At 40.2% G+C, this 23,620-nt stretch overlaps 1 protein-coding gene across 3 annotated transcripts in view; it reads right to left on the reverse strand.

Moving 5' to 3' along the window:
- Positions 1-23,620, reverse strand: part of LOC119719381 (unconventional myosin-X-like) — a 60,720-nt gene that overhangs the window by 21,231 nt on the left and 15,869 nt on the right. For all 3 annotated transcript variants that reach the window (XM_038188809.1, XM_038188810.1, XM_038188811.1), the window contains exons 2-21: positions 15,332-15,584; positions 12,952-13,139; positions 10,169-10,318; positions 9,344-9,468; positions 9,085-9,098; positions 8,543-8,627; positions 8,129-8,232; positions 7,401-7,530; positions 6,775-6,893; positions 5,708-5,854; positions 5,372-5,539; positions 4,927-5,019; positions 4,669-4,820; positions 4,179-4,281; positions 3,601-3,681; positions 2,668-3,011; positions 1,926-1,980; positions 1,551-1,723; positions 1,154-1,214; positions 110-250 (exon numbers count right to left, since the gene is read on the reverse strand). In XM_038188809.1, the coding sequence (XP_038044737.1) occupies positions 110-250; positions 1,154-1,214; positions 1,551-1,723; positions 1,926-1,980; positions 2,668-3,011; positions 3,601-3,681; positions 4,179-4,281; positions 4,669-4,820; positions 4,927-5,019; positions 5,372-5,539; positions 5,708-5,854; positions 6,775-6,893; positions 7,401-7,530; positions 8,129-8,232; positions 8,543-8,627; positions 9,085-9,098; positions 9,344-9,468; positions 10,169-10,318; positions 12,952-13,139; positions 15,332-15,448 (2,550 nt within the window). In that variant the 5' untranslated portion in view covers positions 15,449-15,584. The remainder of the gene's footprint in view (positions 1-109; positions 251-1,153; positions 1,215-1,550; positions 1,724-1,925; positions 1,981-2,667; positions 3,012-3,600; positions 3,682-4,178; positions 4,282-4,668; positions 4,821-4,926; positions 5,020-5,371; positions 5,540-5,707; positions 5,855-6,774; positions 6,894-7,400; positions 7,531-8,128; positions 8,233-8,542; positions 8,628-9,084; positions 9,099-9,343; positions 9,469-10,168; positions 10,319-12,951; positions 13,140-15,331; positions 15,585-23,620) is intronic.

The following is a 23,620-nucleotide window of genomic DNA, read 5'->3' on the forward strand; positions in this document are numbered from 1 at the left end:
CTGGAATTCGATGGCATGCTGAACAAGATTTACTGTGTTCTACAGGAAATTTTGAGGAAGAAATACTTGGAAAGAAATCCACCCACTGTCCATTTTTCTAAACCCTCACCTTTCTTCTAGCTTCTTCCTCTTCTTGCTTCCTGGCAATCTCCAGCTGCCTGACTTTCTCCAGGTCGGCCTGACGCTGCTCTTCCTCCAGTCTGCGCTGGGCTTCCTCTTCTTCCTGCCTCTGACGCGCCTCCTCCTCGATCTGTCGATTGCAGGGGATAACAGAAATGAAGACATGTAAACTGATTCATGATTTAGCGATGTAGAGTCCGTCTCAAAAACAACTGAGAATATTTATGTTTCTCCTGGAGGGGTACCAATCCGGTGAAGGTTGCACCCAGCTAATGCCGGTACCATTTGTACTCCTGGGTGGAGAGAGGCAAGTTAAGGTGAAGTGGCTTGCCCAGGGACACAACCCATGGCCAGCAGCTGCATTCAAACCCAAGGCTCTCTCGTCATTAGTCACAAAACTGATCTGTATCAATATCAGTTTGTGGCAATGCTGGTATCTAATTGTACCCCTGGTTAGAGAGAGGCAAGTAAGTACAAAGTGCTTTGCCTAGGGACATAATATCTTGCCAGGGGCTGGACGCCTTCTTATCTACCCTGACAAATTTGACAAATCTTTAAATGCACACAGGCAGTCAGAAAATCGAACTGGTTTATTGCAGGATATGCATCAACAATAAACCTCAGATTTTATTTCATGGCCACAGAAAATTGTCTCTTAGGCCAAAAAAAAAAAGTCTCCGGTTTCTGGTATGGAACTTGTCCAAAAAGTGGTGCGGCGACGCGGCTTTTTTTTTTTTTTTACCCGACTTTTTTGCTTCAAATGTAGGCTGATGACTGCAAATGGTGCCCGACTAAACTTAGTGCAAATATATGGGAGTCCAGAGAGGCCACATAAGGCTTATTCTCGATCATAACCCCATCTAAAAACACGTTGAAATTGCGCAGCAGCAGAATTCCAGTCACACCAGTGAGTTTGGCGGTTTTGAGGCATCATCTTTAATTAAAAAAAAAAAAAATTCATTTTGCCGACGCGCATGGCTACGGCGACGCGCGCGCATACCAGAAACCGGAGACTTTTTTTTTTTGGCCTTACCTTCTTCTTCAGTTCTTCAAGTTCTCGCATCTTCTCTTCGGCTTTCAGTCTCTCCAGCTCTCTGCGTTAACGAGGATGCACACATCATTCAGAAATAAAGATGAAATTCTTGTTTATATCATGATAACTGAATGTTATGTTTGCAAATAAAATATTAATGTTTTCCTGAACCACAAAAATCAACAGAGCACTGTAAACAGCAAAACTGTGCTTTGCAGCTGAGTATTAAGTAAATTCAAGTTCCATTACTTTCAATAATTATGGTTCTTTTCAGAACCATTCTCTTAGTTGAGAAATTATTCGCACATGGTGTTTCCGCAAACCTTTCATTATTTAGTATCTCCACCATGCAAAGCCTCAAATCTTACTTCCATTACTTTGGGCACAAGGCTCTTACCTTCTCTCTTGTTCCTCCCTCAGCCGCTGCTCTTCCCTCAGCCGCTCTTCCTCCTTCCGTTTCTCCTCCTTCAGGTATTCCAAGACCTTGCGCGCCACGCGGGCACGCTCGTACTTTTGGAAGACGATGACCGCGCTGCGCACTTTGAGGTACCTCCTGCGGCAGTGTTGCATCTAGGAGAAAGCATCGGTGAAAATACAAATTGTAGTTAAGCAAAAATATTAAGAAAAACAAAAACCTGTTGGACCCGTTTTATAAGTTAGACAAGTCTGGAGCATTTTGGTTCAACACAGAGGTGGTAGTGAATCGGTATTTCAAACTGGAATATTGTTCAGATGTATTCTTTTTCTTTACGGGGTTTTATAATACACTTACCCGCATTGTCTTCTGTATGATGACAATCTGTGCAACGATCCTCTTGAATCGCTTCCTGTTTAGTAACGGAGAAAATATTATTTCAAATTTATGATGCAATTTCAAATTTCACATAAAATTGCAAGAACTCCCAAAAAGATGAAGTAACATCTTTGAATCATATCACTAAATTGTGACCACTTGATATTTTGAAAAAATATGTGAGAGAACTCTTGGTTTGGTTGGTTTGTTTATGGGCAGTTCCATGGTGTCAGACGTACATTTTAGACAATTCAACAGTGTGCATAACAAAATTCGTTATCATAAAGTGGGTTTCAATTCTGATAAAACGTATCAGTTTGTTACTACAATGGACACAAAAACAAATTATTAATCCAACTTTTTTGTGATAGTAGAAATCGAAACACCACGATATTGGATGCACTCGGACAAATGATTTGTTTGTGTGATTATTAATTAATTTTTCAGTTAAAAGTAACAGCTGAACTGTCTGTTGGACATTGTTAGAAAAAAAACCCGTATTACAATAGAATGCAGATAATAAGTTTCACAATGATAAAGATGTTTCATATGTGGCAATTAATCTTTGTTTTGAATTTTTGGCATTGAGGTCTATAATTCCGTGGAATTGCCCTTATTAAGAATCATTTCAAATCAGGAGATTACCCTACAGCAATTTTTGCATTTGCTCCATTTGGAAAACAAATTGAATCCACCCCCCCCCCTTGTGTTCCTAACTCACCTGGCCAAGTACCCCTTGATGTACGCCTTGATCTTGCTGGCCAGCAGCCCAAGCTCCCTGTTCAGATCCTTCTCAAGCTGCGTCTCGAGAGTCTCCTTCAGGAACACTTTGGTCTTGCCCATCTGCCAGAGCTGTCTGCGGTCGTCCAGCCGGGAGAGCAGCGAGACGCAGAGCCGGGCCGGCTGGGATTGGTCCTCCTTGTAGACCAAGGCCTTGTAGCGTTTGATGAAGTCGGGGAAGGGGCGACGGACGGGGAAGCCAGCCTTGCGGATCTTGACGGTCTCCAGCATGCCCGAGTAGCGGAGCTGGTTGACCACCAGGTTGGCGTCGAACTGGGCTGATGCCTTCGGGGGGAAATCGGAGAAAAATCAGAGAGGAAACAGGATGTGATTAACTAAGCCGAGTTCGGTAATTTAATAATCGATCTGTTGCTTTCTATGACTGATCTATATAGGTGGCACAGTATTTGATACTTCCTATCAATATAACTATATAAGGGGTCAATGCAAAGTGAAACAGGCCGTAACTCGAGGTTTACCTCAGGGTTTACCACCGAGGTTTACCACTGAGGTTTACCACCAAGGTTTACCACCGAGGTTTAACACCGAGGTTTACCACCGAGGTTTGCCTTGAGGTTAACTTGGACTTTTACCTTGAGGTTTACCTGGCGATTTTCCTCAGGATTTACCTCGCGGTTTACCTCAAGGTTTTATGAGGTTCAGCACGGTATCTTGGGATCAACCTCAACTTACCGCTTGTTTAATTTTGCATTTTTTTTTCCTACAGTGTTTAGTTTTAAATCTGGCTTTTGTTCATTTCCATATTAAATGTTCAATCTTTAACTGAACGTTTTGTTTTGAAAACATAAGCATGATCTTTTATATTACTTGAATTCAACCACTAGAGTTTGGATTGAATGCCTCAGGAACTTACCTTTTGTGCATTTGGTTTCACGCAGCGTACAAAGTATGGGTTGCAGGAATTTAGTGTGGACATCAGCGAATGCAGCGACTCCTGAAATAAACATAATACAGTATTTCAAGATTAAAAACAGCTAATTTTTCCTTCCCCACAACCAATCCAAGTGCTATTCAATTAAATTTTGCAGTATTACACCTAAGGATCAAACTTTCAGTATAAACACTTGCGTTACGGATACTTGCAAAATCCAATCGAAGAATTGGGAGTTGAATTGAAAACAAATGTTTTAACTCTTGGGCAGACGTCTCTACATAAGAGAGCATCGGTGCCCTATATCATTCAGAGAATTGCAAACACTGAGTCCAAGTCCAACAAGTGAGAGTTCTGACTGAGTCTGAGTCTGATTCGAGTCTCGAGTCATGAGTTATACAAGTCTGCCATATACTCGCACCAGCGTCAGAAGTGTTTTGCCTGGATGTGATAAGCAAACTCTTGCTAATATGAGCAGTAAACCACTCTGATTTTTTACCGACATCTTTAGCCCTAAACAGTTCTGGATTCTCCTGATCAAAGCATGATTTCATCTTTACCTGGAACTGGGAGCTGACGGTCGGTTTCTTGCGCATCATCTTATCGTCCCCAAGATTCTTGGACTGCAGCATCGTCTCAAACAGGTCATAGATGAAATCCGACCTACAATGGCAAAAAAAACCACCAGATTTGTAAACTGGGAACTAACGACCCCATCCATTAGCATTCCTCATACCTCAGATTTGTCTGTGGCATCAGCTTCCGACTCCAGCTCAAATTCTGGCGATTGTCAATCTCAGATCAAATAAATAATATTTCTCCAAATCCAACAGTTCCACAAAAAAAATTGAGAAGTCTTTCAATTTAGTTCTAGTAATGCGTGCAGCAAAACATCTCAGGGGCAAGTTACAAAGCTGAAGCTGGTGAAGAGACCATCATTTCAGAAATGGCAAGAGATATCACACCTCACAAAAGGAATTTGAACCTGGGCCACGGAAGTGGATGGCTAGTTAAGTACGGCTACACCAACCTGACCCAACAAACTCATACCTGCTTTCCTTGAGAAGTGTCAGGATGTCATCCCTGAACGTGTCTCGGTTCTTCTCCAGGAACCCCTTGGTGTTGTAGTAGACCTCGCCGGCGTAGTGCCGGATCCCAAACCGGCCGTCCGCCACCTTGGGCCTAACGTAGAAGGCATTTTTCTGCCACAGAGAAAATAGTCCAAAACAAATATAGAATCAGTAATGAGCCTTTGCGTGCTTTGGTTGGGAAATTGAGTTTTACGGAACGTGCTGGGTTCATACTTACTGCGTGGTTGCTGTGCAGCTTTTCCAGCATGGATTCGTCCGTGCCCTTCGGGAACCGGCTTTCTTCACTGATGAGTGCCAGGATGCCAAGTTTCTACCAGAAGAAAAATATAATCCACTGAAATTTTGTATCTTCCGTACACAAACCAGGCTTCAATCCAGAATGTCATGCAGCGTACTCTTCCCTCACAGGTACCCATTTACACTTCTGGGTGAGAGAGGCAATTGTGGTAAAGTGTCTTGCTTAAGGACACAAACACCATAATCTTCGTCATTCTTCAAACTCAAATACCAGTGCACGAGTCAGGGTACTAACCCTCTCTACAAAGTCCAAGCACTCTCCATCAGAGAGGCAACTGTAGTAAAGAGTCCTGCTCAAGGACACAAACACTATGATCCCTGAAAGAATTCAACCCAAATATCAGTGCATGAGTCAGGGTACTAACCCTCTCTACTAAGTCCAAGCACTCTCCATTGTCCTGCCAATCGATGTCCACCCACTCCAGCCCTTCCGAGTTGTATTCGTGCTGCTCCAGCGAGAAGATGTGCTTGTTGAAGTACTCCTGGAGTTTCTCGTTGGCGAAGTTGATGTTGAATTGCTCAAAGCGGTTGATCTAAAAACATCAGTGAAAAATAATAAAATGTAAAACCTCGGCCGTTTTACTGGTTACCTGAGATTCAATCTCAGGTTAAATTGGCATTCTTCCCGTAGGGGTTATCAACAAAGATGGTATGAGCAAAAATATCTGACTTTAAAAAAAAATTAATCCTTAAAGACTCACCTCAAAGTTTTCAAAGCCGAAGATGTCCAGGACGCCGACAGAGCGGAAGAATTCCTTGCCTTTGATGCAGCGGTTGATGCGCTGGATGATCCACTTGAAGCAGCGGCCGTACAGATTCATGGCCATGGAGTCCACTGAATCAGTAGCCTGTGAATGAGGGAAAACTGTACTAAGGGAACCTCACACATGCCTCATATGTACCTCTGAGGTTCTAGCCACAGAATTGAACATTTAGTGAAAAACAAACTTCACTGGGTGCACTTTACAGGTACCTCACTGGCTCGATGTTAGAATCTATCGATGCCAGATATCTATCTCCGAGGTTCTAGCCTTGGCATTGTAAATTTAATGCAAAATAAACTTCACTGGGTGTGCCTCACAGGTACCTCACTGATTCAATGTGAGAGGTACATCTATGAGACTCATGACAAGGTGCACTTTACAGGTACCTCACTGGCTCGATGTTGGAATCTATCGATGCCAGATATCTATCTCCGAGGTTCTAGCCTTGGAATTGTAAATGTAATGCAAAATTAACTTCACTGGGTGTGCCTCACAGGTACCTCACTGACTCAATGTGAGAAGTACATCTATGAGACTCATGACAAGGTAATAAATAAAAATCACTGCGTATGGAAGAAATAACAGGGGGTCTATCTTTGAAGGAAAAGCCTACGTTAGAACCTCACAAATGTATACCTCATGATGTTCTTCAGGTTCATGATTGATACTTACGTGAACCTCAGATACGGATGTTAAATTTGAAGGGAAATGTCCAATGGAGGAACCTCACAGGTACCTCATGCGCATTGTATGGGCACACATACCCCATACAGGTATGTATCTCTGTGGTTCATGACTTGTGATTAAAGTACTGTGTGAGTACACAAGATGATTGCAAAATTCAAAGAACAGACAAAAGTGGAACCTCAGAAGTACCTCAAAGTACCTCATGGATAATACATGTGCAAGGCACCCTTCAGTACCTCATCAGCTATCTTGAGGTTCACTGCCTACAGTATGTGATAACCTCACACATTCTTTCAGGACACCTCACAGGACCCTACCTGATCGACCTCCAACGGTGTGCTGATCACTTCTCCACGTAGGAGCCTCGTCTTGAGGGTCAGGGCGTCACACAGCTGGTACTCATCGACATTGAGCAGTGAAGCCACAATCTGTATAGCTGCACAGAGACGGAAGAACATAAGGTACCGTAGGAGGCATAACAATGGTAATGATAAGTTTGGAATACTTCTGCACATCTTTCTTGACCTGACTGCGCACATGTTGGTTTGGTTTTAAGTAGAAATACAGTCAACAATCAACCAATCAACAATCACAAAATATGCAAAACACGAACATGTAATTTTCACAAATGTATGACATATTAGAACCTTACAAAGCCACAAAGTGTGGACATTAACAAAATCAACAATTATAACTATGAATCACTACAGACATGAAAAATTAACCCCTGTGTGAGAATGTTGGATAGTTAGCACAGATAATTTTTTATTACAAAACCACACAATACGAGTATTGAAAGCAAAATGTTCACACTAGACCAACACAACCCCCAAGGTTGGAAAATGATGGAAACATTGCATCTATGTTTTCTCTTGTGAGGACATTTTCCCACTTGAGACAGCCACAGTATGACCTTTTGAACTTTTGTTCCTGACATACTCACGTTGCATGTCTTTCACTTGAGCGCCACCGGCCGTGATGAACTGAACGTTGCCCAGGGTCAAGATGGCCGACAGGAGGGACAAGATGTCATTGATCTGCTCATCGTTGATCTTCATCACCGTGAATGCTTCCTGTGATGAAACAGAGGAATAAAACACCTTTTTTTTTTCAGATGCTCCCAAAGTTGTTTGGTAATTCACAATGAGTAGCCCTGGTCATCAGGACATGAGATCTGGGTAAAAAGGAGCAATTGTAGTAAAGTGGCTTGCCCGAGGACACAAGTACCATCATCTTCAGGCAGGGGAAGACACACTGGTGGAGATGGTATTCAGTTTCAGGAAATTTTCAGATTGTCTTTAAAAGAATTAAAAAGACATCCTGAAAGTTTTCCTATTATCAATACCTTATTTAATTCTAATGGAAAAGATACAATTGTGGTAAAGTGTTTTGCCAAAGAACACAAGCACCATCATCCTCAGGCAGGGGGAGACACAACGGAGGAGCAAATATTGAATTTCAGGGCAATTTCGATTTCTTCTAGAAAATTTTACCATGGCAGCCCGAAAGATTTCCTCATTGATACCCATTTATAATCCTGAGTGAAAGATCCAATTGTAGTAAAGTGTCTTCCCCGAGGACACAATCATAATCATCTTCAAGCACGGGAAGACACAATGGAGGAGCAAGCATTCAATTCAGGACAAATTCAAGTCATTTTTAAAGTTTTACCATGACCGCCTGAAAGTTTTCCTCATCGTCGATAGTTTGATCCCAGATGCATCCACTCTTGTTCAGATAGGAGTAGGAGGATGGATCTCGCAGGTAAAGCTTCTCTGTAAAAAAATAAATTATACAAATATCCAACAAAATTTAATAATACTATAAATAAACTACTTATATCAACATTATACGTGTAAACAAATGAAGATGTGTCAACTTTGGGAAAGAATCATGTGGGAATCAGGCAAACACATCCCTGGCCACAATTTTGAACGTTTCAAATACGTGTGCAGATCAGAAATGAGTAAATGACTACTCCCTTTTTTTAGGACCGTGGAGGAAGAACATGAATTGTACATGGCATTTTTCGAAGAGTATACTACGAGAAATTATCGTTACTGGCATCATCATATTTGTACTCACTCTTCTGATCATCAGAGACGCCCGCCAGTAGACAATAGAAAATGTGGTAGTTGCGCTCTCCAGGATTCTGACCGACGACACGATTCTACCAAAGAGAAAAACATTACAACTGTAAAAGGGAATACTTTCTTGGGGGAGGGGGGCCTAATCATCCTTACTTGCAAGACAGCTGCAGTGTGAAGGATGTGGCTACAACATGGTTCAGCCAAAGGTATGTAAAGGTATCTCAGGCAGCCGCTGTTACATACGAGCCATGTCTTACCACAGAGCACAGTCAGATCAAAGTGTTGATTTTGCAGAGGGGGAAAAACCGGAGAACCCGGGAAAAAACCACAGGAGACACTCAATGAACAACTCTACTCAGATTTGACCTGAGCCGGGAATCGAACCCGGGCCACAGTGGTAAGAGGCGAGCGCTTTTTGCACTGCTCCAGCCATGCAATCACTCGCATCACCGTTGTGCGTTAAGCTGCAAACAAATCGGTACCAGTCTAATCAAAACGATCACAATTTGACAAGTACATCAAACAAGTTTTACCCACCTTTTCAAGAAGATCTTTGGATGGCGCAGAATCCCCAGTTAAGAAATACAGTCTAAAACTTGAAAATGCAAATTTCCCTAAACTTCTTCGTCCATTAACCACGTATGAACAGTAGCGAGACTAGATTGTTGATAATAAAAGCTGTTCCGAGAATCTAGCAAATATTTTGTAGTTTTTTTAGGGGGGGGGGGCGAGTTTGAAGGGGCGACATACATTGTTTTTAAACTTGATTTTCCAACTACATGCTATAAAAGGATACAGTCCTGGATCGTGCCTCCGAGTATGCTGCCCTCGTTGGAGAACTGGAGCTGGATAAACTTGCCGAAGCGACTTGAGTTGTTGTTGTATATGGTCTTGGCATTGCCAAATGCCTCCATGATAGGACTGCAGTATACAAAACCAAAAATGTAGAAGAATATTTTAAAGGGAATGTACAACATTTGCTTTTGCTGCAATTTTCAGAAATAAATGGATTTGAAGGATTAGTATGTTATGGCAAATATTGCTTAACTGACTTGTTTCACGTTTTTGGCTTGTAGATGCTGGAAAAACGAAGAAAACCAATCATGTTCTTGTAGTCTGGTTCCCTGGCCCCTCTTATGATGAAACAGAGCAATTTATAGACTTTTGGGAATTGTAAGGTCAAAGAATCAGTCTAGCAGGCTTGTACATGTACCTCTTCACAGGTATGTAATCAATTGCAAAGAAAATGCGGGACAACTCAATATGAAAAATTAGGAGCGATTTTTGAAAAAAAAGCCAGTTTTCTCCAACGCTGGTCGGCCGATCAGCGTTAGAAAAATACAATATTTCTTGAAAATGTCAGCATACCAGCAGCCAGGATTTTACAGGATGCTTTAGACTGTCATTCCCTAACAATCCAGTAAGGTATTTCGTGATAATTTGAGCATTTCGTTTTTTGATGTTTGCAAATGTTGTATCTTCCCTTTAAACAAGCTGTTCACATTTTTGTCAGGAATTCCAATATGAGCTGGGAACCAGTGGAAAGTAACGTAGATTACATGAAAGTTGGGCCAGTAACATGTTAGTAAGTAGAAGATTTTCGCTAAGCTAATAATCTTACCTGCTCTGCAGGATGGCATCCTCCACTCGTAGCCGGGCTCCGCCTGGAAACAACTGCGGCACACTGGCTTGGGACGAGGCCTGGCTCATCTCCGACAAGAAGTTCAGGATGAATTTGGTGCTCTCCGTTTTACCGGCTCCGCTCTCGCCGCTGTGAAGGAGGCAGAAAGACAGTCAACAACATTTTGCAGATTTATACTCTGCAGGGGTGAAATTGTGGGTAATGAAAATTCCACAAAATAATCAGCAGAGGGTCCGAGGAATGCCGAAGAGCAACGTAGGTTCTTATGTTACATGTTTGTCTAAAGGCACCCCTCAAAAAAAAAAATCTTTTGCTCCCTTATCCTTTATTGCTAATGACGCCTTTAAGGTAAGACCTCAGGCATTCCCGATTTCAAATTTTTTTTTTATCCTGGAACAAGGAAAAAAATCCTGACAAATCTCACCCTTGATTTACTTCTAAGTGTAAACAGGTTACCAACCAGATATACTATGTCATATCTACTGATTGTGACTGATTACCGGCTAATATTTGGGTAATTAAGATGAAGCCTCTTGAACACCAATACTGGTTGATACGTGTGCTTTATAAACTATGCGCATTATTATAGTTCAGCATTTTATTTAGGCAGCTTAATGAATTGGGCCTTTTGGAAATCGGACTGCAGAATTTTCTGCTGGTTTATGATATGGAAGACGGGAGGGGGCCAAAATTAGGCCAGCTAACCACACAGTGAACAAACTGTACAAAAAAAGAGGTCACTGAATTCATGTTAACCCTAACCGCCCTGAATCCTTCAAAATCCTCTTTGCCAAAGTGGAGGAATTTGGAGGATTGAGGTTACATGGCAAAAGTGCGTTACTGATTTCGTAGGATGCGCTTTCTCAAGGTCCTGGGCCGGACCTTGTGTTGTTTTTGCTCAGCCGTGCAAAAATATAGGCCTGGATTACGTTTGAAATCCACTCCAGGATGTCACTGGCCAAGCCTCAACATATTGACAGTCACCGAGGCTATATGCTATTTTTCTATGAGGCCAATTGGAGGATTTTGCAGGATTGAGGCTACATCCTAGCAAAAAAAGCCTAGGGAGTTAGGTTAATGTATACCTTCTAAGGAGACATTTTGCCATCATTAGTTACACCTTAGGGAGACACCAGACACTAGGAAGACAAGGTCTCCCTAATGTCACAATTCCTATTTAGAGGCAAAATTGTAGTGTCGCAAATAGGCTAGATCGATTGTCTGTGGTCCAAATCATACCAAAATTCGTGGGGGAAGGATAAGGGGAAATTGGGGTAAAGGGATCATTAAAGTTGCACAACCCTAAGGCCATGTCTCCCTAAGGTACCATTTCCTGTAACAATCAACTACACACATTAAGCCATACATTTTTACAATCAGACAGCTTTGGAGTAGATTTCTCTGACCACAGCTCTATCCAGAGACAAATCTACAGGGAGGGAGACATACATCCACAAACTGCCCCATTTTTTTCCCCTCAGCGCCCGCTTTTTTTTCCGCACAAGATCACCCCTTCTCAGATACCCTGGATTAGGGCTCCACTGATGCTAGACCATTAGGACAAATTGCTGCACATGTGACTGCAATACATCACAGAGACAGAGCCTGCTATTGCGCTGCGGTCATCTTCGTCACGCATCGGTTGGAATCAAGGTGATCTACATTTGGTAATCTAGCCAATTGTTATTCCTCTGCAGACCTGAAGCCGCAAACTGCCATGATATTCATGACTTAAACACCTGAATTACTTGTGATCTCATGATAGCGCAGGCATTTTTTTGTAGGTGCCCAATGCTAGATCCGTCTGCCTCACACAAATACATGTATGACATTCAAACCAGTGGAGTAACTAGGCTTAAGCTCCAAGGGGGCACCTGGGGGGGGGGGGCACCAATATTTCAAGGGGGGCACTGAGGGCAACATATTGTGTGTGTGCAATTCAAGATTTGAAATGGGGAGGGGGGAGGGCACCCAAACCTCTGCTGAGGGCACGTGCATGTCTCCCCCCTCACTTCCCATAAAAAATAACCTAAACACAAAACAACTTTTTTATGTTTTTAGAGAGGATGGCGAATTTTTGTAATAATCAGGTAATTTTCAAATACTGGACTGTCCTAAAATACTTGGCCTACAGATACATTTAATGAATGTAAAAACCCACCTATATACTTTGGCTTAAATTTATATTTTTTTTATAAGAGGGCCTGACGTTCCGATCTTAACCAGATACCTTCTTTAGAGGCAAATTATGACAGTGGTACAAGAACCAAGCATGCAGGGGACACACAGGCTAATAAATGCGTTTGAAAAGGGCTTTAAAAATATGGAATGCCTCCTTAAAAACAGGTTGGTGAGGACATCAATGAACTTCTAAAATCCCCTTGTCTCGTTCCAAGATCCATTTTCATAAAACTGAATGGTTTTTTACTCTAGAGTGCTGAATGGTTAAAAACACAAAGCAGCCAATGAAAACGCATGTGCTCACGAAAAGATGTCTTCATCGGATCAGCTTTCTATGACGTAATGCCAGGGCGCCCTCTATGACAATGTGACTGACACATTAAGCTCAAATTCAACATTAAAAAAAAAAAATGTTGAGACCGCTTTCTGCAGAAAAAACTTGATGTATCGAAAAATATCAAAACTAAGAATAAAAACGTAACATAAGCCAAATACCAGTTACCGGTTAACCATTGTCACCTCCGACCTTGTTTTGTCACAAAAGTTTGACCCCTTGACCTGTGACCTGCGATTGACCTCACCTGATCAGCACGCACTGGTTGTCGTTGCGCTTCCACATGGAGTAGTAGCAGTCGTTGGCGATGGCGTAGATGTGGGGCGGCAGTTCCCCGATGTGCCGCTTGTTGTAGGCCAGCATGACATCCTTGTCGTAGTACGAGGGGAGGGACTTGTAGGGGTTCAGGGCTGCCAGGATGGAACCAATGTACGTCTGAAAAAAGGAAAAATAACATTTTCATAAAAAACTTACGCAATCATACATACATTTAGTTGATGCCATGTTCTCCATAAAATTGGGAGAACGGATTACCTTACTAGAATTTTGGAAATGTTTTACAGCCCGGCTAGAATTCATTTTCACTTCACATGAAAGCCAACAAGACTACATGTTCCTGTGGTTTCTCAATCATAAAGAAAAAATGCAACAATGGGTAGATTTAAGCATCATACCGGTAGTAATGATGTAATCTCATTTAATGTTACTACAGTGTAACGTCGCTATAGCGAACACCGCTATACCAAACATTCGGCTATACCGAACATCATCCTTGGCTCCTGATTTTTGTGCAGAAAAACCAACCGAACATTGTGTTTGAAATATATGTCAACAGAAGAGCGACAAGTGGCTATTATTTCCCCAAGGGAAAGAAGGGGAATTCCACCCATCAATGTAGGTAGTAAGCCCAAAACTGTGTAATTATAAAGTGCAATAGCTGGCACGTGTTCGCAGTCGTCTTTCAGTAACTACCAGGGCGTGCAGGGTGAAGTTATGAATGGCGCTATTTATTGAAAAGTGAGTACTGGAGCACTGGCACCTTAAAATCACTATACCGAACATTTTCTGTGGATCCCACGATGTTTGTTAAAGCGGCGTTCCACTGTATTCAATAAGCGGTTTAAACTCAGCTAAAACATGTGAATACAATTTTTATGTTTTATAAGCTCCTCCTTTTTCTTGAACGAGCATCCTTTATGTCTAGTTTACCAAGTATTTTCTTTGGTAGTTCTTTTGATTAATACCCCCACGCCACGCCCCAGCCTGCTCGGCCTGTTACAACGTAATGACTTTTCCAGCATTTTGTGTCTTCAAATGCACAAGGTACATCTGTATTCAGCAGAGAGAAACAGGTCTGTCAAGGGTAATGAATATTCAAACTAGATTGTTGGACACACGGCCAATGAAAACGGATTAGTCATCGCTCCGGAAAGATTTACAATTCAAAACGGCGATCACTTGAGATAACAATTTAATTGTGGATATCGTCCGGGTTCAAATCCAAGCCTCTGGTGACTTCTGATTTCCCTAGACATTTTTTATTCAAGCTCGTAAATCAAATCAGAGGGAACAGCTAATTCTCGAATGTTAAGTACTAATTGTAATTTCAATGCAAATTTGTATACTACGGCCTGGGACAAATTCAGTCCACTTCGCTTTACTTGCGGTCATTAATGTACATCACCATACTCTTGAAATTGGAATCGAAAGACGAAATGCCTTTAATCTTACCCGACGGACGTAACCAGGCTTTTAGAATGCACAGATAAATCAGGAATACGGTAGCTATTAGGCGCATCAATCAACTCGTACAATTTCAATCATTAGTTGAAAAAAAAAAACTTAATAATATAGATCAAACATGTAGCTTGTACGATAGCCATTTTTTTCTAAATCAAAATATCAAGAGCAATAGCGTCGAGATGACGCCATTTTTGTTTATAAATGTATTAAAAAATAACAGTAAATAACAAAATTAAAGAAATTAAAAAAGAAAAAAATCCTGGTCATCTTTTGGTTTTTGAAGAATTTATGCTTACCAGCATTTAATTTTGTGCAATTCACTGGTGCAGAATGCAGACCCACCAGTCGAACACACACCATAACCCATAACCCAGATTCAATTTAACCCCTAAGTCTTAATTAGAATAACATTGGACTTTTTCGGGGGGATACAACCATTGCAACTATAGCAATATTGCACGAGTCGAAATATTGTTACATGTAGAGCGTGCAATATATTTTTGAGTCCTCTCCAATCCATCCAATATCTCTCACAAAATCCTGGCTAAAGCCTCAACAAATCTCAGGCCATGCACATTCTCAATCCTCACAAAATTGAAAAATCCTTTTTTTCGTTCCAAGCCCCGATACTGTAATTTTATCTGTCCGATTTGCTTCACTTCACTTTAATCAAAACACTGCTGTTCCCTTCACGCCTAAAATAAATGTCCACCGTCACTGAATACATTACAAATGTAATGAATACATCACACTGCCATTGAAATCCCCCCCCCCCCCCCCCACTTGCCGGCCACCCTGCCCTCCCCAAACAAGATAACCTAATTCCGTAAATCAACGTTGGTCTCGATTCAATCAGAAACGGGATAAAAACGGAGGCAACTCACATAAATCTGGTCGTGGTTGTAGCGCAGCTGAAGGTTCTCCAAGATGCTCCGATCCTGAAGATCCGTCAGCTTGGCCATGTCCTCCAGGCCCACGGAGGGCGAGTGAAGAATCGCCATGGTTGCTGGCAATTTCCGCTTCCTCTTGGGCCAAAAAAAAAAAACTAGTCCGGGTGGGGTGGCTTAACCGAAGACGGGCAAACGTTTATTCGCTTCGTGTATCATCCAATCAGTCAAAAGGGAAATTTGAATGGACCTGTAAAAAAAAAGACAAAAAAATTAACAAATATTCAAAATTCAAGTTGTTATCTGAAGCAGCGATAATAAAAATGCAGAGATCATTTTATGGATCTGTCATCTGCTAGGGGGAAAAATTTATGTCACCTGCTTGGAATGATTACGATGGCAATCACTACAGCAGGCATTTGTTGTACATGTACATATGTATGAATTCCAGAATTTGACTTTGGCATTTACAAAGTCAAAAAACAATGAAAATTTAAAAACGAGGGAGAGAAAAAAAAATCTTAGCTTAGATGTATGTACACGTACATGTATCTGTACCAAAACAAGTACATGTAAACTGTAGACATTACATGTATATGCTTGTACACACTTATTCTCAGTACATGTATCAGGATGTACATTGTATTTGCATGTAAAATTGAAACTCCGAAAACAACTCTAAATTACCAGAATACTTATTAAAATCCCCACCCAGTGCAATCAGAGACAATATAAACAAAACACTGTACATGTATGTTATGAAAAAAATACAACGATTAAAATAATACATGAACAAAGTTTTCCATTTCAATAAGGTACGGTATGGTAATGCAATACATTTTTTCCGTGAAAGGTATCCTTTCCTGTTGAAAAAACAAAAACCAAAAACAAAACAGACAATAGTATTTTCATAATTTTTTATGTGCGATTTGAACAACTGATGCAGAGGTTAGGGAGAAATTTTGACCCGCAGGAAACGACCAGGGTCCAAATTTCATGAAAATGTTTACCTTTTTGATTGTTTTGAAACGTTGGTTTCATAGAAAAGGTGTACGTAACAAGGCACCTGATAAATTTAAAAGGAAGTTAGCAAAGCAGTTCTGAATTGCAACTTCCTTAAATGCTATCAGTGTAATTGTTCAGGGACGTGTACAGTTGTATACATGTGTGCCGAACAATGCATGTTAAATATCGGTACGTACACATCTATACATGTATACATTTGTAGATGTATAATAAATGTACATTGTGCATGCTAGTTCATTGTGTACATGTGCACAGTGTTCATTTCAAGTGGTTTACAAAGAAATACAAACAATATAATTATCAATGTTTTCACACTTGGCGATGAGGTTTCAAATTTCATTAACAGTTATTAAATACGTGTGCACACATAACTTTTTTTAATACACTCAAAAGTTCATAGTAACTGTGACAACTGTGCATGTGAATTAAGCACTATAATTGTACACACCAATGTACGTACATGTACATGTACGCACCTCAATGAAAAAATACATGTACATTGTAGCACTTGTAGTCTCGCTTACTAAAGCATGTACACGTAAACATTGCTGCAGTGTGTGTATACATTCAATGATCTACAGTTCAAGAATCAAACTACAATGAAAGATTTGAAAGCTAGAAAACATTTTGAAAAGCCTTTACAAAATTTTTCCTTCGACAGGTCAAACAATACTACACTTATTAAAGGCACCCGAACAAGTTTCTATTTTCTCCCTAAAAATACATTTCTGCAGCGCACACTGGTAAGGCAAGACTCTAACGAAATCCCCCACGAGGACAGTCATTACGGACAAAGTATCACATTTCTTTTCAAGGGGATTTTCGGTCCTTTTTTCCAGTCCATTTTGGAGATGGTTTTGAGAGTATCTATTACAATGAACCTCGCTGAAAAAAGTACCGCCCATTGGATATAAATGGGTTGCAGATTTATTAAGGCCCACGAAGAGAGAAATTCTATCTCTTCTCAATTCCCTGAAATGGATGAGCTAAAAATATGACGTGATCTTCAACGGACAACTGGGAAAACATCTACAGAAACAAACATGGAAGTTTCAGGTTCATGCAATAAAGTTGGCTGGTTCACTCAGACATATGGGTCCTTCCATAAATTTGGGGTCCACTTTTTTCCCTTCACCATTTGACATGTCTATGATTTAGTCATTCTGATGCACTCCTTAATTAACCCCGAACTCCCAACTCCATCAAAATCCATCCCCCCATTTTGGTGGATTTTTGGGGGACTTGGTCCGACAGGCCTGGTCTGACTATTATTGATGGAGAATGATAGACTTGGGCCTGGAAGCCTCAAGGAAAGCATGCATTGTTAAGCAGTGTGGTTGATGGAATTTGGCGGACTTGGTCCAGTACTTAGTAAATGTCAGTAGGGAGTTAGGGTTAATTAATGCAGTTGTCCTCCCAGAGTGATTACGAGTAGCAAACTACCTACCCAACAAATAAAAGATCATCTGAAGTATTATAATGATACTTGATTGGCAAATTAAAAAGTATCAAGGCAAGGGGGGGGGGAGAAAAGTCACACTCTGGACCCCAAATTTATTGAATGACCCAGAAATAAAAGAGTTTACATCCTCAAAAGTACAAATTTAGACTGTCTTCTGTCAAATGTCAACACGAGAAAGTGATCTCCTCTTAACCTGACTGTTTTGGTCACAATTTGACTCAAAGCGAAAACTACATGTACACATGTAGTTGTCCCCATATCCTTTCTGTCCAACAAGAAACTAATTCACCAACAGTGTCTTTCTCCTTTTTTTCGCTCCCGAACAAAACAAGAACATCTGGAAATGCACTATCTTTGGGTATTATCAGGCTGCACATGGAAAACTAATCATGTGGTCTCGCCAGTGTTTGTATACAAAATCTCATTTCATGATCTCTTGTCTTCGGTCTCAAAATAATGGCTGTGGATGCTTTTATCCAGCATCAAGCAGATTGGGTTGGGGGGGGGGGAGAGGTTGATCTTAGCGATCACTTTCATAGGCAGTCACAGTCAAACGAGCGAGGCACAAAGCGTGTCATTACTCCATGATGGGGAAGGATGTGAGAAACCCTAGACTTGTGCCAGCCCTCTCTAACCCTATTTTTCCATCACTTCTCTCAGGCTAGGACTCTGCAGAGAATGGTGAAGTGAACATTTGTGCCATTTTTTATTATTTCCTTGCCATCAATTTCACTGTTACGGAGAATCTGGCTAAGTTCCTTTTTATAGCTCCATGTTTAGACACAAATATCCACTTTACATACGTGTACATGTGTATATACATATACAGGGTGAGTCAAAAAAAAGGGAAACCCAAACCCCAAAATATTATATTTCATATTTAAAAAAATATGTAGCACCAAAAATAATAATGACTGGAAAGACAATTTCATATTTTTAGATCAAAATGTTACTGAAATTGGCCAAAAATCCGTTCAAAGAATATCACCATTTAAACACAATGACCCTAAAACCGGTCTCGTCCAAAAACTGCGATTTCAAGAATCGTCATCACAATTGTCTTCAAACATCTCCAGCGATAAAATCTAAGTTTAAACGTTAAAAATATGCAACAAAGTCCTTTTGAAGGCCCGTCTTTTAAAAAAAAAAGTATATTTTATAAATCATATTGTTTGCCTAACCAGGGTTGTTAATAAAGATATTGTGTACTACAGTTGGTGACAGTTGTTGAAACAAGTATCCCGTGTCATTTCCTTTGTTGTTCCAAACAGTCAAACGACACAATAAATTGGTGGTTTTTTTTGGACGAGACAGGTTTTAGAGTCATTGTGTTTAAATGGTGATTTTACTTGAACGGATTGAGCAATTTCAGTAATTTTTTTCATCTAAAAGTAGCTTATGAAATTAGCTTTCCAGTCATTATTATTTTTGGTGCTACATATTTTTTTAAACATGAAATATATTTGTGGGGGTTTGGGTTCCGCTTTTGTTGACTCACCCTGTAGTAGCCTTTGCAACATATTACAATCTGTGAAGTACTCCCAAGAAAATGAAACAAATGCAATGAAACAGTGAACACATACAAGCAGGGTAAAAAAATATTCCCCCCCCCAATGCCAATGCCAATTACACAAAAGGACAACACTGAAATGAACAAGGAAATAACTATTAATTAAAGTGACTTGTAAATGAATACAGGAGTGAAAGAATAACTACATGTGACCACACAACAGGAACAAGGAATTATCAAATCAAAATTCAATGAGCATATAGACACCTGAAACATACTATTAATAAATAATTTTGAAAACAATGAAAATGAAATGCACACAAACCAACCACATAATTGTGCTATATTTGCACATTGATACATTTTCCTACTTTAGCGCACTAACAAATTACACCACACTGTATTAAATCGATTAATTACTCCACAAAACCATGTATAGTGCAGTGATATTTATAACGAGTAACAGGCAGGGCGCTTTGGGGTGGTACTGAGAGTATGGGTTAAGTATATAGGAAAGATATAACCATACATATCATGGCTCACAAATAAAAGAAACTGTACAAACTACATAAATCTCTATAAAGGCCCCCCCCCATTTTTTTTTTTTTTTTTTTTTTTTTTTTTAATTCTCATTTCTATTTTTTTTTCTAAGCATTTGTCATTGATGATGACAGACAACTGCTCAGTAAGGCTGGAGTAATGAATGACTTTTCTAAACTAATTACACGTTCAGGTTGGAGCCCAGTTGCATCACAACATATGGCGATTATCCCCGATTGTTGTAGACATCGGTGCCCGGTTTATTTGTCTTTGTCTGGGCGTTCATTTATCTCGAGACGTGCTTATTAGCTTGAGAGCAACATGCATCAATGTGCACGCTTGCTACCTTTTCAATTATTTTAAAACAATTCTGACAACTGCACAGATAGTGCATGCTGTGTACACAGTGTACACGTACACTTTGCAAGTTGCATATTTTGCTGGATTATGTGTATACATATCAGGGGTGTGAGTGACCACTGATAAAACTAGCTGAAAACAGCTCAAAAAGGTGTAAAAAAAGCTGAACTTTGGAAATCTCCTGTACTTTTGTACACAGCAGGTGAGGGAAAAAAAGCTGAAATCCAAAACAAAAAAGCTGAAATCAGCTTTACAGCTGAGATTTCACACCCCTGATTTACATGTATATAAAAGGGCTGCGGAAAAGAAGGCATGTTTTCTTCGGCCAATTAATATTGAATCAATCACCTTTTTCTGTCCTCTTTTCCCAAGTTTTCAAGCCCCACCATTTAAATGAACATGCTGCATTTTGTCAACTCAATCATTTTATTTTCAAATCCATCTACTGGTAGCTACCTTTGTATACATGTACATTTCTCACAGTGTCTGTGATAACAAGTGACCAGGCCCACATGATCACATGACCAAATGCTGTGATCTACAACAATGTGCACTGTTTGATTGTCAGGTGGGAGGGGTCCTTTGTTACAAGCTACTACTAGTGAGCTGAACATGTAACTCATCAACCAATCACAATGCTCTGTACATAACAGCAACTTACGTACATGTACGTGTACATGTACGTGTACATGTATTTACTGTGAAACCAAACCACTCCATTTCTAGACAGTCTGCACATTTCTATAATCAATTCTTTAAAGGGAAAGTACAACATTTGCAAACATCAAAAAATAAAACTACCAAATCATTTTGAAATACCTTGCTGGACTGTTAGTGAATGACAGTGTAAAGCATCCTGTAAAATCATGGCATCTGGTATACTGTCATTTTCAAGAAAAGTGGTATTTTTGTATCAATTTCCAACGCTGGTCGGCCGACCAGCGTTGGAAAAAACTGGCTTTTTTTCCAAATACTGGCCCCAATTGACCATCGCACTTGTTTGCAATCGATAACACACCTATGAACGGGTACAAGCCAGCTAGCATGGCTAGACTGGTTCCCTGACCTTACAATTCCCAAATGTATGTAAACTGCTCTGTGTCTTCTTATATGGAGTCAGGGAACCAGACTACAGGAAAATGATTGTTTTTCTTGGTTTTTATAGCATTGTCGAACCCAAAACCTCAAAAAAGTCAGGGTAACTATATTTGCTATATATTTCCAACCCCCAATTCCATCCATTTCTGAAAATTACAGCAAAAGCAAATGATGTATATTCCCTTTAAACTCAACATCCGAATCAATACACTAATACATGTAGCCAGTCTACAACCTCCTACTCAATATCCAAGCCACGCCCCAACCACCCGTGACCGATGTTGTTGACCGAGTGACAGCAGGCCAGTGGTCACCAGCTGAGGAACTCTCAAGCACTTCCTATGATCCATTCGGATGAGCCATTTCAGCGAATTGTGCGCACACGTCAACGACCGACTATCAATGAGGCAAAGAGAGGCTATTGCTATTCATAAAACAGAGGGCATGATGTACATGTCCTGTAGGCTGTACGTGTAATTATTTAATGCAAATTTTACCTTTTCACTTAATGACAAGATAAAATTATTCGACTGAGATCTGAGTTCATGACATTTTTTTATGTTTGAGCTCTGAAGAAAAACTTGAAGAAATTACAAATAAAGTTTCATTCAATCTGACACAATCAGAATATTTAATGTACATGCTTCAGGGAAAATTGGAAGGTAGGGGGTTCTAAACCATAATTACCCAAAAATTTAAATCAATAATTTTTGTTAAAATCTACTGTATGAAATATTTTGACTTATTTTCAAAGAACAGAAATTTCCCCCCCCAAAAAAATTCTTTTGACTGTTCCAAAAATTTCATAAGTTTTCCCAACAAAATTTTACATTTTCACCAATAATCTATGGAAACAAGCTAGTCGTATATGTTTTTTTTTTTGGAATAGTTACAGATTACATCTTCAGGAAATAATTTCAAACAATTAATCAACTCAAAAAGGACACAAAGTTTAACGAAAATCAAATCAGCTTCTCGGAAATTGACAAGTGTAAAGTGTAGGTAATGAAACTGATGGACAAGCAGTCAGGTTTAGTGGAGTGGAAAAACAATCATTGGCAAGAGATCACCAAACATTATCATTTGAGACAAATATAGAGGAGTCCCAGAGAGAAAGAGTGTTGAGAATAGGTTAATGTTCCTCCGTCAGAACGGGCGACATGTTGCACAAGAAGCATTTTTTGAGACAAGAAGGAATTTTTGAGAGGAAGAAAAATCCACTCTACTGAAACAATTACTCCTGTGGGGTGTGGAGTCTCCAACCATGTACCTAAATCCGACCTCAGTCAGCAGTAGGCATTTCCACAAATTAAAAAAAAAAATGGGAAAAACAAAAAAAAACTTGGTTCAACATGTCATTATGATGTCACGTCTCAGCTCGGGAAATTGTGCCCGGAACGCAGCGACGACAGAGTGGATCTTCGGTAGATGATGGTGCATCTCCAGGAGATTCTCGTCTCCTCGTCTCGAACCCCAAATCCCTCCCGTCTCATCACCACTGATTGGAGAAGCACTCTTCGTGTCTTGTCTTGGAAAGTGCCGCCAACCCAAAACTGGTTCACTGACCATAAATTTCTCTCAACACGCTGCACATTTGCTCAATAGCCAACAGTTGACGAAAGACTGAATGTCCACACACAGATACGACAAATGAAATCTCAAGATCTGTGTAGTGTACAGTGTAGTTTCTTTAGAGTTCATACAAATGTATTTTGTCAAGCCCCACCTGAGATTACATACTTTACTTCTTCGTATTACTGTCTGGAAATAACAGCTTGAAAATACATGCACAGTTCACAAACAGGATCTGCGGGTATAGCCCTCAGGAAACTGGTTTTCCTTTCCCCGCAACTTACCAAGTTGATGACAAATCATCATTCTTAATGTGCTTCCTCTTCTTCCTCGTAGTTTAATCAACCGAAATACCCAGAAGTCAAATGCTCAACAACAGCTTGGGGCAGGAATAACGCTCGATAACATCAAGGAAATATTCACATGTTTATTTTAGTTCAAGACAATTTATGAAAATCTACTTTCATGTTTAGCTATATCAACTGAATCTGTTGGTTCGCAAAGCATGTTGCATTTTTCTAGGCCAGGGGTTTCTGTTTATGCACAGGCCTTGTGAGTGTGAGGCATGCTTAATAATTAGGCCCCAAAAAAAATTGTTCTGCTTCCGGTTTCCCTACCTACCCTATTCTGACAGCCCCTATCCTATTTTTTTTATGGGAAAAAAAGGGGAAAAAAACACCCAAAACCATCAATTTAATACTACCTTTTTTACCCTTGA

The sequence above is a fragment of the Patiria miniata genome, unplaced genomic scaffold (assembly GCF_015706575.1).
Source record: "Patiria miniata isolate m_02_andy unplaced genomic scaffold, ASM1570657v1 HiC_scaffold_8, whole genome shotgun sequence".
Lineage (NCBI taxonomy): Eukaryota > Metazoa > Echinodermata > Asteroidea > Valvatida > Asterinidae > Patiria > Patiria miniata.